The following is a 20,131-nucleotide window of genomic DNA, read 5'->3' on the forward strand; positions in this document are numbered from 1 at the left end:
ACTTCAAATCAGTCTAGATGAAGGGGAGGAGACAGGTTAAAGAAGGATTTTTAAGCCTTGAGACAATTGAGAAATGGATTGTGTGTGTGTGTCATTCAGAGGGTGAATGGGCAAGACAAAATATTTAAGTGCCTTTGAACAGGGTATGGTAGTAGTGTGCCAAGAACTGCAACACTGCTGGGTTTTTCACACTCAACAGTTTCCCGTGTGTATCAAGAATGGTCCATCACTTAAAGGACATCCAGCCAACTTGACACAATTATGGAAGTATTGGTGTCAACATGGGCCAGCATCCATGTGGAACACCTTGTAGAGTCCATACGCCAACAAATTGAGGCTATTCCGAGGGCAAAAGTGGGTGCAACTCAATATTAGGAAGGTGCTCCTAATGTTTTGTACCCTCAGTGTATACAGTTATAAAGATAAGTTGTCAAAACTCAGAAAATGCATAATAGTTGTGATCCCTTATTCAACATTTACAATGTAATTAATACATTTGAACCCTTTACAGTGAATGCTGAAAGCCTAAAAAGTGCAGAATGTTTTAAAGAGATTTTACAGAAAAATCAGTCCATAGCTAAGGAATCCATAACAGCAAAAAAGATAGAAAACCAAAACCACATAAGTGCTCCATGTAATCTTGTTTTGAAATATCCAAGGATTCATACATTATGGCAACAGTTTATGGTCTAAAAACCCATCCTGTATATGGTCTAACTGTCAATAAGGCAATGATTGATTTACACCTGTAAATGTGTGATTCCTAAACACTCCAGCCCCGATGATGACAAGACAGATGATGGTGCAGGAGTCTCAGTACAAGCCGACCTCCTTCAGGTTGGCTTTAATGATGACGTCAGTGACAGAGTCAAAGACAAACTGCACGTTCTTAGTGTCAGTAGCACAAGTGAAATGGGTGTAGATCTCCTTTGTATCCTTACGCTTGTTCAAGTCCTCAAACTGACACTGAATGTAGGTTGACGCCTCATTGAATACGTTTGAACCTAGAGCAGAGGGGAATATGTTTTCAATATAATTTATGCAATTATTCTCACAAGGACATGCAATATATGTGTGACTTAATTAATACATTGCTTTGAGCAAACTAGTCATTTCCTACTATAGACTAAACTTGCTAAACTCAAATATCCTGCTTCAGCAAAGTGTGCCATTAAGCTCCTCCCATATTGCACAAGCTAATATTTCATAATAGAGGTATAACTCATTACTCAGACATCCCAAACAAGAATCCACTGTGTGCAAATGCACTGCGGTTACTATAACAATCCCACAGGAAATTGTGCTTTGTGCTGATTTATAGGATGCCGATTCCTAAATATCCACCTGTATATCTCTGAAATGTCAAAGACTGTATTAGTAGCCCTTTACACTCGTACACAAATGGAAAATGGAAGATTTGGTACTGATAAGTGCCTTAAAATTGGTAACGCAGTGGCTGCACAGTAACAGGCTAAACATGACGTCAGAACTCAGACTGTGTTTCACAGTGCTGTATAGGTTTTGACTGACAGCTGTTGTGAACTTGAGCACCGTTGTGATTCATAATGGACCGTTTTTGGGTTGCATAAACAACAGTAATTGTGTGATGGCGGGGATGCAGGGATGAGTTCCAAATAAAAACTACAAGTGTGCTTGCTCTAGTTCCTCAACTGCATAGCTAGGATATCTAAAAAGAAAACACCTTAGTTGAAGACTCTTCTTTGAGTCATAAAAGTTATTTTGAAAATCAAATGTTACTTGTCACATGCACCGAATACAACAAGTGTAGACCTTACAGTGAAATTCTTACTTACAAGCCTTTAACCAACAATGTACTTAAGAAAAATGCGTGGTAAGTAAAAAAAATAGATAAGTAAAAAGAAGTATAAAATATTTAATGAGCAGCAGTAAAATAGCAATAGCGAGGCTATATAAAGGGGGAACCGGTACAGAGTCAATGTGCGGGGGCACCAGTTAGTCGGGGTAATTGAGGTAATACAGTTGAAGTCGGAAGTTTACATTCACTTAGGTTGGTGTCAATAAAACTCGTTTTTCAACCACTCCAAAGTTCTTGTTAACAAACTATAGTTTTTGGCAAGTCGGTTAGGACATCTACTTTGTGATTGACACGTCATTTTTCCTACAATTGTTTACAGACAGATTATTTCACTTATATTTCAATGTATCACAATTCCAGTGGGTCAGAAGTTCACATACAAGTTGACTTTTCAGAAAATTATGTCATGGCTTTAGAAGATTCTGATAGGCTAATTGACATAATTTGAGGTCTACCTGTGGATGCATTTCAAGGCCTACCTTCAAACTCAGTGCCTCTGATTGAATTGTGACTCTACTTTGTCTCTATACTGACGCTTAGCTTGTTTGATTGCCTTGCGGAGGGAATAGCTACACTGTTTGTATTCGGTCATGTTTCCGGTCACCTTGCCCTGGTTAAAAGCAGTTTTAGTGCCATCAATCCACGGTTTCTGGTTTGAGAATGTTTTAATCGTTGCTGTGGGTATAACATCGTCAATGCACTTTCTAATGAACTCGCTCACCGAATCAGCGTATTCATCAATGTTGTTGGACGCAATGCGGAACATATCCCAATCCACGTGATCGAAGCAGTCTTGAAGCGTGGATTCAGATTGGTCAGACCAACGTTGAACAGACCTGAGCGCGGGAGCTTCTCGTTTTAGTCTCTGTCTGTAGGCTGGACGCAACAAAATAGAGTCGTGGTCAGCTTTTCCGAAAGGAGGGCACGGGAGGGCCTTATATGCGTCGCGGAAGTTAGAATAACAATGATCCAGGATTTTACCAGCTCTGGTTGCGCAATCGATATGCTGATAGAATTTAGGGAGTCTTGTTTTCAGATTAGCCTTGATAAAATCCCAAGCTACAATGAATGCAGCCTCAGGATATGTTCCCTTGGTAGATAATGCAGTTGACATTTGATTGTGAGGAATTCTAAGTCAGGTGAACAGAAGGACTTGATTTCCTGTATATTGTTATGATCACACCACGTCTCGTTAATCATAAGGCATAGCAGAAAGATGTTAGTTTCTGTCGGCGCGATGCGTGAAGAAACCAGCTGGCTGCACCGACTCCGATAGGGTCTCTCGAGTGAGCCATGTTTCCGTGAAGCAAAGAACGTTAGTCTCAGATGTCTCTCTAGAATGCTACCCGTGCTCAGATTTCATCAACCTTGTGGTCAAGAGACTGGACATTGGCGAGTAGTATGCTAGGGAGAGGTGCGCGATGTGCCCATCTCCGGGGCCTGACCAGAAGACCGCTTCGTTTGCCCCTTTTACGACGTCGATGTTTTGGATCGCCGGCTGGGATCTGATCCATTGTCCTAGGTTGAAGGCAGAACACAGGATCCGCTTCGGGGAAGCTACTGACATGGCCCGCTACCAAAACATGCGGACTCTCCTTCACTGAACCCGACGTGAGTAAAACATTTAAACGTGTTAACCTTCGCAAGGCTGCAGGCTCAGACGGCATCCGCAGCCACGTCCTCAGAGCACGCGCAAACCAGCTGGCTGGTGTGTTTAAGGACATATTCAATCAATCCTTATCCCAGTCTGCTGTTCCCACATGCTTCAAGAGGGCCACCATTGTTCCTGTTCCAAAGAAAGCTAAGGTAACTGAGCTAAATTACTACCGCCCGTAGCACTCACTTCCATCATCATGAAGTGCTTTGAGAGACTAGTCAAGGACCATATCACCTCCACCCTACCTGACACCCTAGACCCACTCCAATTTGCTTACCGCCCCAATAGGTCCACAGATGATGCCATCGCAACCACACTGCCCTAACCCATCTGGACAAGAGGAATACCTATGTGAGAATGCTGTTCATCGACTACAAGTCAGCATTTAACACCATATTACCCTCCAAACTCGTCATCAAGCTCGAGACCCTGGGTCTCGACCCCGCCCTGTGCAACTGGGTACTGGACTTCCTGACGGGCCGCCCCCAGGTGGTGAGGGTAGGTAACAACATCTCCACCCTGCTGATCCTCAACACTGCGGCCCCACAAGGGTGCGTTCTGAGCCCTCTCCTGTACTCCCTGTTCACCCACGACTGCGTGGCCATGCACGCCTCCAAATCAAATCATCAAGTTTGTGGACAACACTACAGTGGTAGGCTTGATTACCAACAACGACGAGACGGCCTACAGGGAGGTGGTGAGGGCCCTCGGAGTGTGGTGTCAGGAAAATAACCTCACACTCAACGTCAACAAAACTAAGGAGATGATTGTGGACTTCAGGAAACAGCAGAGGGAACACCCCCCTATCCACATCGATGGAACAGTAGTGGAGAGGGTAGCAAGTTAAGTTCCTCGGCGTACACATCACAGACAAACTGAATTGGTCCACTCACACTGACAGCATCGTGAAGAAGGCGCAGCAGCGCCTCTTCAAACTCAGGAGGCTGAAGAAATTCGGCTTGTCCAAAAAGCACTCACAAACGTCTACAGATGCACAATCGAGAGCATCCTGGCGGGCTGTATCACCGCCTGGTACAGCAACTGCTCCGCCCACAACCGTAAGGCTCTCCAGAGGGTTGTGAGGTCTGCACAACGCGTCACCAGGGGCAAACTACATGCCCTCCAGGACACCTACACCACCCGATGTCACAGGAAGGCTATAAAGATCATCAAGGACAGCAACCACCCGAGCCACTGCTTGTTCACCCCGCTATCATCCAGAAGGCGAGGTCAGTACAGGTGCATCAATGCAGGGACTGAGAGACTGAAAAACAGCATCTAACTCAAGGCCATCAGACTGTTAAACAGCCACCACTAACATCGAGTGGCTGCCGCCAACATACTGACTCAACTCCAGCCACTTTAAGGGAATTGATGTATCAATTCAAAATGTATCACTAGCCACTTTAAACAATGCCACTTAATATAATATAAATGTTTACATACCCTATATTACTCATCTCATATGTATATACTGTACTCGATACCATCTACTGCATCTTGCCTATGCCGTGCTGTACCATCACTCATAAATACATCTTTATAAACATATTCTTTATCCCCTTACACTTGTGTGGATAAGGTAGTAGTTGTGGAATTGTTAGGTACCTCGTTGGTTATTACTGCATTGTCGGAACTAGAAGCACAAGCAATTCGCTACAATCGCATTAACATCTGCTAACCATGTGTATGTGACAAATAAAGTTTGATTTGAAATCAAAAGAAAATCAGCCAAGATCTCAGAAAACAAATTGTAGACCTCCACAAGTCTGGTTCATCCTTGGGAGCAATTTCCAAACACCTAAAGGTACCAAGTTCATCTGTACAAACAATGTCATGCACCAGCTGTTGTTTACAAATATACATAGACCGTCACCACCTGCCTTAGAGGTTGCGGTTCTATCCTGCCGATACAGTGTATAACCCGCCAGCTGTATGTTATTCATGTCGTCTTTCAGCCACAACTCGAATTACTTAACTGTGCACACTCTGGAGAGTTGTGTGGCCACTTGGAGATACCAGTTAGTCCTCTCACTCAAACAATTGTATTTTTGTTTTGTGTTGCATCTACCCCACATTTTCCAGGAATATTCTTATCATGTTACTGAATGTACCCAGAGTATTTTCAGATTTCTTATCCACAAATGTGGCGAAAAGTACAGAAAATGTATAACGCACATCAAATCAACAGCGGCTTGTTAGAATTCAGTCTTGTGTCAGGTGAACTGTTGTGTCCCCACCTTTAGTCTAATATTTTTTCCATAATCTACAAACTGTTTCCTTTCAATTGTTTAAATGGTTGTGCATAGGCTTTTCATATTTCTTCTGTAAGAAACATTTAAATGTATCCCTATCCATACAGGCCAATTCCAATGAGTGTAAAGAGTTAAAGATGTACCGGAGTACTCTGGGTAGCAGATAGTGAGGGGGCTCTTCTGGATCTTGTCCTCAAACAGATCCTTCTTGTTGAGAAAGAGGATGACTGAGGTGCCCGTGAACCACTTGTTGTTGCAGATGGAGTCAAACAGCTTCATGCTCTCATGCATACGGTTCTGTGGAGAGATGAGCAGTGTTAGGGTCAGCGTGTGGGCAATCACTTTTTGATAAAGAGTATCATGTCATTACCACAGGACTATAGATCTAGAGTTTATGCCCTGTCCCACTCACCATCTCCTCATCCTCAGCCAACACCAGGTCATAGTCACTGAGCGCAACACAGAAGATGATGGCTGTGACTCCCTCGAAGCAATGGATCCACTTCTTCCTCTCGGACCTCTGACCCCCCACATCAAACATCCTGCAGCCACGGAGATTCAGACAGAGATAAATAACATGAGGAATTGAGAGAAGAGAGGACATAAAAAAGGGAATGAGTGGGAGAGAGAAAGACAACACTTTTACAGTAAATTGTAGTCACTAGGGTGTTGTACAGACAGCTTTGAGATTTTCTACATTAGTGAATCACAATGGTCCTCAGGTATTATTAGTGTAAGTCGGCGCACGGAGTGCTGTGTTAACAGCTTACTGACTTGAAGTAGAGGTCCTTGAATGTGAAGTGTGTCTCCACAATGCCGGTGGTCTTGACTCTGGTGCGCAGGACATCCTGCTGCGTGGGCACGTAGTTCTGCTGGGATATCCTGTCCAGGTCATTCAGGTAACTGAAGAGGAAGAAAAGGAAACTGACTTAACATAAATTACTTACATACATTACATTACTAGTTATGTAATAGAAGTTCTGGTTTTGGATCAACCATGGATGTGAACAACAATGCAAGTGAACAAATTAAGCCAATATGGGAGGAATACAAAGGAAACAAAGAAAACTATTCCCAAAACAAACTCAGAGTAATCATATGGGCAATTCTCACAAAACTGACACTTGACCCAAAAGAAATTGACAAAATATTTTCCGCCATAATTCCACTTGGATCACTAAGATTAGGATCTGTATGCATCTATTTCATAATCATTGTTATATTTATTGCACATATATTATGCATTTTACCACAACTACCGTAGCAAGAATAATCATTAGGTTCAAAAAGGTAAAACAAATCCCTTTCTAATAAGTTTTAACATCGCTAACTTAATGAAAAGGCCTGAGTTAATCATGACACTTAACATGTACTTAGTAATTTCTCATAACACAACCTTTCCTGAATATTGTTGAAATGGTAATAATTACTTGAACTTTTTATGTACACATATTTGGATAAAATAACAAAAAGGCACACTATCAGACTAAGCAAAAATTACAAAACATTTTATTTGTCCTAATATTGGTGCATTACAGAAAAGCAGGTTTGGGAGAATGCATGTTTGGGTAATGAGTGTTTCCTAGTTTACCATTCAAAAACTGTACTGAGCTCTATTAGAGATTCAGTATTCCAAAACATCAAACTTTCATTTGTCAATCCCAAATGACTTGCATAAACCATTATTTTAGGATAAGTAACTGTAATTACGTGCATGTATTTTCACAAGTCACTTCAGCATAAAAATGTGACTTAAAAAAAAGGAATTTAGGAATTTACAGGTAATATTGATGTATTAGGACATGGATGTGTGGTTCTAATGTATTTTAGATGCATTTCTAAATTGAATGAGATTCTACAGGCAAATGGCACAACATGCCTAAAACTTCTAAATAAAGTTTCTCTCAGAAAGTATTCACACCCCTTGTCTTTTTCCACATTTTGTTGTGTTACAAACTGGGATGAAAATGAATTTAATTGTATTTTTAAAAATTGTTTACACCAAATACTCTCATGTCAAAGTGGAAGAAAAAAAATCTAACATTTGTAAAATAAAACACGAACACAGTGCATTTGAAAAGTATTCAGACCCCTTAACTATTTCCACTGTTACATTACAGCCTTATTCTAAAAAAAATTTTTTTAAATAAATAAAAATCATTAATTTACACACAATACCACATAATGACAAAGAAAAACAGGTTTTTAGAAAAATGTTGAAATGTATTAAATAACTGAAATATGACATTTACATAACTATTCAGACCCTTCAGACCCTACTCAGCAATTACAGCCTTGAGTATGATGCTACAAGCTTGGCACACCTGTATTTGGAGAGTTTCTCCAGTTATTCTCTGCAGATCCTCTGAAGCTCTGTCAGGTTGGATGGGGAGCAGTGCTGCACAGCTATTTTCAAGTCTCTCCAGAGATGTTCGATCAGGTTCATTTCCTGGATCTGGCTGGGCCACTCAAGTACATTCAGAGACGTCCCGAAGCCTCTCCTGCGTTGTCTTGGCTGTATGCTTAGGGTTGTTGTCCTGTTAGAAGGTAAACCTTCACCCCAGTCTGAGGTCCTAAGCACTGGAGCAGGTTTTCGTCAAGGATATCTGTACTTTGCTCCATTCATCTTTCCCTCGATCCTGACTAGAATCCCAGTCCCTGCTGCTGAAGAAAATCCCCACAGCATGATGCTGCCACCACCATGCTTCACCGTAGGGATGGTGCCAGATTTCCTCCAGGCGTGACACTTGGCATTCAGGCCAAAGAGTTCAATCTTGGTTTCATCAGACCAGAGAATCTTGTTTCTCATGGTCAGAGCCCTTTAGGTGCCTGCAGAAATATTTTGGTAAGCTTCCCCAGATCCGTTGACACAATCCTGTCTCGTAGCTCTACGGACACTTCCTTTGACCTCATGGCTTGGTTTTTGTTCCGACATGCACGGTCAACTGTGGGACCTTATCATAGACAGGTGTGTGCCTTTCCAAATCATGTCCAATCAATATAAGTTGTAGAAACATCAAGGATAATCAATGGAAACAGGATGCATCTGAGCGCAATGTCAAATCTCACAGAAAAGGGTCTGAATACTTAAGTAAATAAGGTATCTCTGTTAATTTTTAATAGAGATTTCTAGAAACCTGTTTTTGCTTTGTCATGAGGTATTGTATGTGGGTGGATATTTTTATTTATTTAAATAGTTCAAGGGGGCCGAATACTTTCGCAAGGCACTGTATATCTATATATTACACACAGTACCAGTCAAAAGCTTAGACACACCTACTCATTCAATGGTTTTTATTTTTTACACATTTTCTACATTATAGAATAGTGAAGACATCAACGCTATAAAATAACACATTTGTGACAAGGTAGGGGTGGTAATAGTCCAAGTCCATATTATGGCAAGAACAGCTCAAGACTGCGTTGAGTCAGGCCTTCATGGTCGAATTGCTGCAACAAAGAAAACTACTAAACGACACCAATAAGAAGAAGAGATTTGTTTGGGCCAAGAAACATGAACAACGGACATTAGACCAGTGGAAATCTGTCCTTTGGTCTGAGGAGTCCAAATTTGAGATTTTTGGTTCCAAAAAAGCTGATTGAGAGAATGCCAAGAGGGTGCATAGCTGTCATCAAGGCCAAGGGTGGCTACTTAGAAGCATCTCAAAACACTTTTTTTGCTTACTACATGATACCATATGTGTTCGTTCAAGGTTGATGTCTTCACTATTACTCTACAATGTTGAAAATAGTAAAAAGAAAAAGCCTTGAATGAGTAGTGTCCAAACTTTGACTGGTACTGTATATAAAAGCAAAAAAATATGCATGTGCTGCCATCATTTCTATGTGTGTGTAACAGTATAACTTTAGACCGTCCCCTCGCCCATACCCGGGCACAAACCAGGGACCCTCTGCACACATCAACAACAGTCACCCTCGAAGCATCGTTACCCATCGCTCCACAAAAGCCGCGGCCCTTGCAGAGCAAGGGGAACTACTACTTCAAGGTCTCAGAGCAAGTGAAGTCACCGATTGAAACACTATTTAGCACGCACCACCGCCAACTAAGCTAGCGTTTCACATCCGTTACATGTGCTGATGCTGACCTTCTACAGGTGTAGTAGACCTTAGAGTGAAATGCTTACTTACAGGCTCTAACCAACAATGACATTTAAGTAAAAAATAAAAAAGGTATTAGGTGAACAATAGATAAGTAAAGAAATAAAAAAACAACAGTAAAAAGAGGGAAAAATAACAGTAGCGAGGCTATAATAGTAGCAAGGCTATATACAGGCACCGGTTAGTCGGGCTAATTGAGCAGAGAGTAGCATTAGCGTAAAAGAGGGGTTGGTGGGTGGTGGGGCACAATGCAGATAGTCTGGGTAGTCAATGTGCGGGGTCACCAGTTAGTTGGGCTAATTGATGTAGTACGTACATGCATGTATGGTTAAAGTGACTATGCATATATAATAAACATAGGGTAGCAGCAGCGTAAAGAGGGTGGGGACAATGCAAATAGTCTGGGTAGCCATCTTATTAGAAGTTCAGGAGTCTTATGACTTGGGGGTAAGAGCTGTTGAGAAGCTTTTTGGTCCTAGACTTGGTGCTCCGGTATGGCTTGCCATGCGGTAGTAGAGAGAACAGTCTGACTGGGGTGGCTGGGGTCTTTGACAATTTTTAGGGCCTTCCTCTGACACAATCTGGTGTAGAGGTCCTGGATGGCAGGCAGATTATCCAAAGTGATGTACCTGCCGTACGCATTACCCTCTGGTCGGAGGCCAAGCAGTTGCTGCCATACCAGGCAGTGATGCAACCCATCAGGATGCTCTCGATGTTGCAGCTGTAGAACTTGAGGATCTGAGGACCCATGCCAAATCTTTTTAGTTTCCTCAGGGGGAATAGCCTTTGTCTTCACAACTGTCGTGATGTGTTTGGATCAAGAGAACTTGTTGGTGATGTGGACACCAAGGAACTTGAATCAAGGATGTGTTGTTAACTACCCTTACCACCTAGATGCGGTCTGTCAGGAAGTCCAGGATCCAGTTGGCGTTTAGTCCCAGGATCTTTGACTTAGTGATGAGCTTTGAGAGCACAATGGTGTTGAACACGGAGCTGTAGTCAATGAATAGTATTCTCACATAGGTGTTCCTTTTGTCCAGGTGGGAAAGGGCAGTGTGGAGTGCAATAGAGATTGCATCATCTGTGGATCTGTTTGGGAAGTATGCAAATTGGAGTGAGTGGGTCTAGGGTTTCTGGGATAATGGTGTTAATGTGAGCCATTACCAGCCTTTCAAAGTACTCCATGGCTACGGACATGAGTGCTACGGGTTGCCTTAGTGTTCTACAATTTAGGCAGGTTACCTTAGTGTTCTACATCTTGCTTGTTTCAGCAAGGAGCAACAAAGTTTAGTCACGTTGTTAGAGTCCACGTTACCGCAGAAACGGACTCAACCACACGAATGCCCGGCCCCCCTCTTTTCAGTCAGCTGTTCGTAAAAATAAATATCTAAATTATACTTAACACTAGATCTGCTAAAGCAGTCATTGATTGCTTATTAATTAAATTAAATCACTCAGTCAAGCCTCCGTCCTTCACTTTTCCTAAATAACACACTGCCATTGTTAGAATCATAATATCACATACAGAACTGGAGCTATAACAAGTTTTCGGAGGGCATGTAATTTGTTTTATGGTCTTCCCCCCCATTGAACCCTCCTCCTCCACCCATTCTCCCAACATTGGAAGAACAAGCTACGGGCCGATTATCAGCACAAAATGTTGTCACAGAGAGCAGCCCATACAGCTCAAGCAAAAACATCAGCAAATCATGTAACATGATCGCTTCAGAGAGATCATGCGTTACCTCCGTTTTGATGACACAGAAACGAGAAATCTGAAAACAGACAAATTTGCCATGGTATCTGACGTTTGTACAGAACAGCATTGCAAACCAGGAGAGAAGATCCCTGTTGATTAACAATTGTTCACAACAAAGGCTTGTTGCTTTGCGCAATACATTGCAAACCAGGAGAGAAGATCCCTGTTGATTAACAATTGTTCACAACAAAGGCTTGTTGCTTTGCGCAATACATTGCGAGTATACCAGACAAGTTTGGAATTAAGTTTTGGTTTGACGTGGACACCAAGTACATGCCGAACGGCTTTCTTAGAATAAGGCCGTAACGTAACAAAATTTGGAAAAAGTCCAGGGGTACTTTTGGAATGCACTGTATATTAAATGCATTTATTACACTGTAATGACTGCTCGTTAGCCTCGATTCTAACACCAGCGATTCAAGTGTTAAACAGTTCTGGCGTTTATTTTTTCATTACGGTCTTCATCCATAATACGGTCATTGTGCCAGCCTTACTCTTCACACACCCACACATTGTTACATTTACATTTAAGTAATTTAGCAGACACTCTTATCCAGAGCGACTTACAAATTGGTGCATTCACCTTATGACATCCAGTGGAACAGTCACTTTACAATAGTGCATCTAAATCTTAAAAGGGGGGGTTGGGGGGGTGGGAGGGATTACTTATCCTATCCTAGGTATTCCTTGTAATAGTGTATTGTTGTATTGTACATTTTATAATGTAAATTTGATGTATGTATGTATAATGCAATGTCTAGTTTGATGTACTATTTTATTTATGATGTAGGCTATTGTTTAATTCCTGTTTGGACCCCAGGAAGATTAGCTGCTGCCTTGTCAGCAGCTAATGGGGAATCTAATAAATACTCAATCTGTAGCCTGTTGATAGTACAGTAAAAAAAATTGAAAAGCAAGCTCCCAACAGAGGCAGTGGAAAACATACATTTTTTTCAATGTATACGAAATTAGTCCAGGCCGCAGCCTCCTGATTAACATGTCACATAAGACATAAGAACTTAGGGAGAAATGTGACGAACTTGTACCTATTTACAATGATTTTCTAGAACTCAAATATTATTTTCAGATCATCAGGCTTTCCCTAACATTGGATGAATTACAGTCATTTGGATTACAGTCTCGCTTCTCATGTTTGAGGATAACCAATATTCCTACAATCAGTCAATGATTCTCTAGTCGTTATAATATTTGATTCAAGTTGTGTTAGAGCAGAGATTTGTAATGCTCTTACTATGAGGCAGAGTCGTTAAGCTGGTATTCTCTAGACCTGCCAAAGCAGATCTGGACCCCTCCGTCCTGCCATAACCTCTTGATGACCCCAGCCAGTTCAGGGGTCATGACCCCTTCCTCTGCAGAGCTGGCCAAGGCAAAAAGCTGGCGGGCATCATCCTGGAGACACAGCAAAACAAATAAAACCACAGTTACCATCAGGAAACAACAACTCTCGTCTATCATGGAAACACAGTATGACAATAGAAAAAAGTCAATCCCAAATAGGGTTGGGCGGAATCCAGTTTTCCATACTGTGCCTGCGCTGTCCTGGGATATATGGTATTACTGGTAGTGCACACAGGGGGCGCTATCCCCCCCACAAAAATCATAATTTACCAGAATGCTAACAAGTACTAAGGAATCCCCATAGTTGATGCTTGGTAAATGCTAACAAGCTCATGGAAACATTTACTACCAAGAAAACCCAGTATCTCAAAGCCTCTCAAAACATTTTGCAGCACGCACAAAATAAATATTAAACAGCAGGGATCTTAATCCAGGAGGGGATTGTCTCTGCTGCAGCTACCAAGAATCTTGAGCTTGCAAGCTAACATTAGCCACTTAGCTAAACCCAACTGGGGAGAATTTATTTGGCACAATTTGATAGTTAACTTAAAAGTTATACGATATATAGCTGGGAAACAACAGTAGTGAATTTCATACAATTGCAACTTGATCACCTCACTTAAGTTGCACTACCAGAGTGACAGTACCCTTGTGAAGCGCCCATTTTGCTAGTTGTGTTTCTTTGTAAACAAACACATGTGACTGGCTCAAACATATGTATTGTGAAACTAGTACCAGTAAGCTTAAAAATGAAAAATAATCTAGCAGGCAAAATGATTAACACGGTCTGCTTTATTCATTACCTAGTACACAAGTTGACAGAAGGTATTTATTTAACAAAGTACTAATATTCAAATGTATATACATTTTTTTTACTGATGATATTTCAAAATACACCGGGATACTGTAAACTGCCCAACCCTACTCCCAAATCAACATGTTCGGTGCAGTCAGGTTTCAAGTGACTTACTTCACATGCTGACCATACATGTTGTTCCTAGACTGTTGTCCTCTGCTACCGCATGGTAAGCGGTACCAATGCCCCAAGTTTAGAACAAACAGGATCCTGACAAGCTTCTACCCCAAAGCCATAAGACTGCTAAATAGTTAGCCAAATACCTACGCCGGCAATCGGCATTGAGCCTTTTTTGTACTCATTTTTTTGACTCATCACATACACTGCTGCTACTGTTTACCATCTGTCATTATATGCCTAGTACATACACACACACACACACACACACACACACCTACTTCGATTACCTCGTACCCCTGCATATCGACTCGGTACTGGTACTCATTTTATATAGCCATTACTCACTGTGTATATATTATTACGTGTTTTCCTTTCTATTGTTTCTCTCTGCATTGTTTGGAAGGGCCTGTATAAGTAAGCATTTCAGTGTTAGTCCACGCCTGATTTTTTTTACGAAGCATGTGATGAATACAATTTGGAACAAAATGTCACTGCAGCCAGTAGATCATTCTGTACACTGTTCTTGTGAAATATGTACTTCCTTGTAGTCATAACAACAAAAATAGAAACACTTACTATGGCATTTTACAAGGAAACAATAGTAAATTAGTCTAACATAATCTACTAAACTAATTAAGAGCACTGGAATGTAAAATAATCTTCAAGCTGACTCACTGATCGTGCTGTGTCCCCAAAGTCTATGCCCAGCCTGCCCATAGCTCTGATGATGGCGATGATGGACTGGATGGTGTTGCTGTAAACCACCACTCTGTACTGGCTGCACTCCTCCTGTGTGTACCCGTCCTCATGGATAATTCTGGGGGCAGGAAGAGAAGGTTAACACGCGCATCTTACTGGTGCTTGCGGTCAACATCTAATCTAGGCCTCGTGACATAGATAACATCATATCGCAAAGGCTCATAGCTGATACAGCACTTCACATGGGTTCTTAAATCGGTCAAAAGGTGTAAACAGAATGCTAGTTTCTTATTTTCTTTTGGGTGTGCACAAAATGGTTGAAACATGTACTCACTTCATCTGCTTTACAATTGTGCTTTTCCCAGACTCTCCAGCACCTTGAAGTGGAATGTTTAAAGGCAAAGAAAGCAGACATAAGACCAGGAGAAGTTTCAAATCCTTAGCTCTACTAAATGTGTAGAGATACAACAACAAACATGCACAGTCAGAGCTCAGAACCAGCTGATTCCATCTGTGACAGTTCTACAACCCCCTACTGTTTTGGGGTCTTTGCACCTGCCCTGAGAATCTAGGGGAAACATCAGGCTACATCATAAGCATGAACGCTAAAGTGTTTTTTTTTAATGCAGTCTGTGGAAAACTGAATTGTAACGACAGCTTTCATTTGAGTAAAGTAGGATCCACCATAACCATTGCCAGGTAGCATCTATGAACAGGGTAGGCTCATGACTGCTTTAGCGCCTATTGACCATAGTATCTTCTGACTGGGGGTGTTTTGTTAAGAGCCCAGACGCTTGCTCTAAACATTAACACTTGCGGTATGTTTTTGGAAACATAAGGAGCATATTTTTTAAATTAGCGAGACGCTTGCTCTAAACATTAACACTTGCAGTATGTTTTTGGAAACATAAGGAGCATATTTTTTTTAATTAGCGAGAAATCATTTTCAAAACAGGAAAAAAAAGTTTAAAACAATGTGTTCCCACACGGCTATATCTCCATGTTACATCTCTTGTTTATGAAAGCCATAGGTGGCAACCTGCGATAATTAGCTCAAACAAATGTGTGCAAGAGGAGTCTTTTTTATACATAAAAAAAAGAGTATTTCTCGCTGATATGAACGATAAGGGGTAAAGCGTAAGTCTCGAAAACCGATGATTGACTTTTCAACATGTTAAAAAATATAGGGTCGGAATTGTAGTTCACACGGAGCCAAATGTGGCCGAATGTAACCTCAAACCCTAAATACAGAAGAGTTTTCGAAAGCTAGTCATGAGCCGTAACAGTAATTCGATCAGTTAGACAGACACCCTCTTCAGATCTCATATAATTGATATACTAGCTGCAAATGTCAGTCACATATGAACACTCACCTAGAAGCAACAGTTTGACTTCACTTGATGCCTTTTCGCCAGCTTCTCTCAGATTCCGATCAATATTTTTACTCCTCTCCATGGCAGCTTTATCTTCGGCACTTAGTGTGCAACCCATTTTGATCCCAGCAGGTAAAACCTATGAAAATGTCTCTTATAATCTACCTGGCTTTTGACAAGCCGACCAAATGGAAAAAACGAAGGTGTTCAGTAAAAAGAAAGAATGTCATCCCTAATTCTACAAAAATGTATTGCTGTGTCTGTCAAGCGCTTGACGCAGAATTCTGTCAACTACGACACATTTTCAAACGAAATGTGTGCGACGACGAGCATGAGAAAAAAGGAAGGGAGAAAGGCGTTGGCCGGGAAACTAGCACGTTAACCATACAAATATTTGTTAGCTTTTTCTATGCACATGGAGGAAGCCGAATACTTTTGATAGAAGAGCAAGAAATTCATACGAAGAAATTAAGTAGTTAACATTAGTTACCACATTAACTTAATTAGCTAGCTAGAAACTTCACTTTATAACATTACTACCTGTATGTTCTTTCCGCGTTGCGTTGGCTGTGTAAAAATTGAGCTAGAGAGCTGAGTTATAACTTCACTAAAAATAAATGGCTACAATCTAAACACCCTTGACAGTGACTCAAAATACTCACACACTTCTAAATACTATTGTCTGTTAACTGTTCAAACTTGTCTGGTCCTACAATAACGCAGAAGAGCAAAATATGTTTACTTTCAGAGCCACGTGACGCGGAAATTGAGGAAAATAATTGCCGGGCTAATGGGAAATGAAGTTAATATCTATCAGTAATTGATTATAGTGATTCTCAACCAGGGGGTCTAGGAGAATTTCGAGTTTTCAGGGGTCCCTAAAAAAATGCTTAAAACTAACACATAGCACCCAACCCCTCTGTAGTATATAATGCAGTATTTACAGTTAACTATATTATAAATAATGTAGTAAAATAACTGTAGTATATACTATAGTAATTAGTGTAGTGTTTTTGCAGACTGTACTATACTGTAGTGTTTACTGTAGTGTTTTTTGAGGACTGTAGTTTACTGTAGTATTTACTGTAGTGTTTTTGAGCACTGTAGTATACTGTAGTATTTACTGTAGTGTTTTTGCAGACATTACTGTAGTATTTACTATAGTGTTTTTGTTTTCTAATCCTTGACATAGAAGTGGAGGCTTTCTCCTTCGGGAAACCTTCTGTAGAAATACTAAAAGAGCACATTTTCCATAACCTGTAGGTAGGACTGGGGTCTGAATGGATAGTTCAGATCTACTCTTTTCTATAACCTGTAGGGAACACAATAAATGGTGTGTACTTGGCATGTAGGTTTCTCACTTATGGGTGGAACAAACTGTGATTTGGGGGAGGAGATTGGGTAGGGCATATGAAAACTAAATACTGCAGATTTTATTATAGTTTAAAAAGCGTGGTGTTTGTGGACATTAGTGTTTTTGTATATATTACTGTAGTATTTACTACAGTGTTTTTTGTGTGGATAATGCTGTAGTATTTACTATAGTATTCTACAGTATACAGTTGAAGTCGGAAGTTTACCTACACCTTAGCCAACTACATTTAAACTCAGTTTTTCACAATTCCTGACATTTAATCCTAGTACAAATCCACTGTCTTAGGCCAGTTAGGATCACCACTTTATTTTAAGAATGTGAAATGTCAGAATCATAGTAGAGAGAATTATTTATTTCAGCTTTTATTTCTTTCATCACATTCCCAGTGGGTCAGAAGTTTACATACACTCAATTAGCATTTGGTAGCATTGCCTTTACATTGTTTAACTTGGGTCAAACGTTTCGGGTAGTCTTCTACAAGCTTCCCACAATAAGTTGGGTGAATTTTGGCCCATTCCTGCTGACAAAGCTGGTGTAACTGAGTCAGGTTTGTAGGCCTCCTTGCTCACCCACGCTTTTTCAGTTCTGCCCACACATTTTCTATAGGATTGAGGTCAGGGCTTTGTGATAACCACTCCAATACCTTGCCTTTGTTGTCCTTAAGCCATTTTTCCACAGCTTTGGAAGTATGCTTGGGGTCATTGTCCATTTGGAAGACTCATTTGTGACCAAGCTTTAACTTCCTGACTGGTGTCTTGAGATGTTGCTTCAATATATCCACATAATTTTACTTCCTCATGACGCCATCTATTTTGTGAAGTGCACCAGTCCCTCCTGCAGCAAAGCACCCCCACAACATGATGCTGCCACCCCCGTGCTTCATGGTTGGGATGGTGTTCTTCGGCTTGCAAGCCTCCCCCTTTTTCCTCCAAACATAACGATGGTCATTATGGCCAAACAGTTCTATTATTGTTTCATCAGACCAGAGGACATTTCTCCAAAAAGTATGATCTTTGTCCCCATGTGCAGTTGCAAACCGTAGTCTGGCTTTTTTTATGGCAGTTTTGGAGCAATGGCTTCTTCCTTACTGAGCAGCCTTTAAGGTTATGTCAATATAGAACTCATTTTACTGTGGATATAGATGCTTTTGTACCTGTTTCCTCCAGCATCTTCACAAGGTCCTTTGCTGTTGTTCTGGGATTGATTTGCACTTTTCGCACCAAAGTACGTTCATCTCTAGGAGACACAACGTGTCTCATTCCTGAGTGGTATGACTGTTGTGCGGTCCCATGGTGTTTATACTTACTATTGTTTGTACAGATGAACATGGTACCTTCAGGCATTTGGAAATTGTTCTAAATAATTAACCAGACTTGTGGAGGTCTACAATTTTTTTTCTAAGGTCTTGGCTGATATCTTTTGATTTTCCCATGATGTCAAGCAAAGAGGCACTGAGTTTGAAGGTAGGCCTTGTAATACATCCACAGGTACACCTCCAATTGACTCAAATTATGTCAATTAGCCTATCAGAAGCTTCTAAAGCCATGACATAATTTTCTGGAATTTTCCAAGCTGTTTAAAGGTACAGTCAACTTAGTGTATGTAAACTTCTGACCCACTGGAATTGTGATACAGTGAATTGTAAGTGAAATAATCTCTGTAAACAATTGCAAAAAGTAGATGTCCTAACCGACTTGCCAAAACTATAGTTTGTTAAAAAGAAGTTTGTGGAGTGGTTGAAAAACAAGTTTTAATGACTCCAACCTAAATGTCGTGTCATTGGCTATGCCGGATTTAGTGATATGACATGCTATTCTATAAAATAATTTCTCCGTAATTAATATTACCTCATTGAGCTAATCATGTAAATGTAATTAACTAGAGAGTTGGGCACCACAAAATAATATTTATAGAGCTGTTATCTTCCAAATAAACTCTTAAAGACCTAGTAATGTGTTACATCAATAGCAGTCTATTAATCGTCCTCTTAATTCAGTCTCATCTGAAAGTTGTAAATTCTTAGTTATCTGCACAAACCCTGGCTAACAAGTTGAATCAGCAATACAAAATTGGGTTTAATTATTTATTTACTAAATACCTAACTAATCACACAGAATTACACATACACATATTTAAATCATAACTTGATTACAAATTACGTCATAAAGAAAAATGTCCCTTGCGGGCGGAACGGATATGACAGCTGGTTACACAAAAGAATGAAAGAGCGGGAATACTGAGGAACAAAGGGCGAAGCTGTGCTATCGTAAATACAGTATCTTATGCATTCAAAATTACCGCCCATTTGGAAAAGGAAAATGCAATAAATATTTACTCTGAGCTACACTTCGGTAGGTTGGTGGTAGACGGAAGGCCGTGTTAACCAACCGAGTCCTTTGTCCTTTGAAGAATGTCTCTGCTGGTAAATTGAATACGTTGTAGTAACGTCTTTGTGTGGTAGACGGGATACTCTGTCTGTTCCTTCCTAACCCTCGTTTGCAGCGGCTAGGGGGTATCACTTCTGTAGTGAATAAGAGTTCAAAGTTCATACCATTCACAACCAAAGCTCACGCTGATGTTGGCTTCGTTCTGTAGTTATTATCTGAACCATTCTGACATCGTCCTTTCGTTCTCGGAACAGGAGTCCCTTCACAGGGGCGGGCCACTGATTGAGCAGAGCCCTATCTTATGCAAACACAAATCTTACATTTTAGAAGCTAAA

At 40.8% G+C, this 20,131-nt stretch overlaps 1 protein-coding gene across 2 annotated transcripts; it reads right to left on the reverse strand.

Annotated features, from left to right (window-relative positions):
• Positions 1-275: 275 nt before the first annotated feature.
• On the reverse strand, positions 276-16,783 carry LOC124004229 (guanine nucleotide-binding protein G(i) subunit alpha-3-like). 2 transcript variants are annotated; one of them, XM_046312995.1, is made up of 9 exons: positions 16,575-16,783; positions 16,035-16,199; positions 14,996-15,038; positions 14,638-14,779; positions 12,880-13,037; positions 6,524-6,652; positions 6,162-6,291; positions 5,893-6,046; positions 276-1,004 (listed from the first exon to the last, which is right to left on the reverse strand). In XM_046312995.1, the coding sequence occupies exons 2-9, from the start codon at positions 16,150-16,152 to the stop codon at positions 814-816; spliced, it is 1,065 nt and encodes a 354-aa protein (XP_046168951.1). In that variant the 5' UTR covers positions 16,153-16,199; positions 16,575-16,783; the 3' UTR covers positions 276-813. The 2 variants fall into 2 exon arrangements, with proteins under 2 accessions (XP_046168951.1, XP_046168950.1); XM_046312994.1 differs by having other exon boundaries at positions 16,035-16,203.
• Between the last annotated feature and the right edge of the window lie 3,348 nt (positions 16,784-20,131).

The sequence above is a fragment of the Oncorhynchus gorbuscha genome, linkage group LG18 (assembly GCF_021184085.1).
Source record: "Oncorhynchus gorbuscha isolate QuinsamMale2020 ecotype Even-year linkage group LG18, OgorEven_v1.0, whole genome shotgun sequence".
NCBI lineage: Eukaryota > Metazoa > Chordata > Actinopteri > Salmoniformes > Salmonidae > Oncorhynchus > Oncorhynchus gorbuscha.

What these genes read in the sequence shown, in the direction of transcription:
- LOC124004229 (XM_046312995.1), bottom strand. Translation starts at nt 16,152, where the DNA reads ATGGGTTGCACACTAAGTGCCGAAGATAAAGCTGCCATGGAGAGGAGT. An exon ending in TTGGGGACACAGCACGATCA is followed by an intron (nt 13,038 to 14,637) that starts GTGAGTCAGCTT and finishes CTGTGTCTCCAG; the next exon opens with GATGATGCCCGCCAGCTTTT. An exon ending in TTCAAGGACCTCTACTTCAA is followed by an intron (nt 6,292 to 6,523) that starts GTCAGTAAGCTG and finishes CCGTGGCTGCAG; the next exon opens with GATGTTTGATGTGGGGGGTC.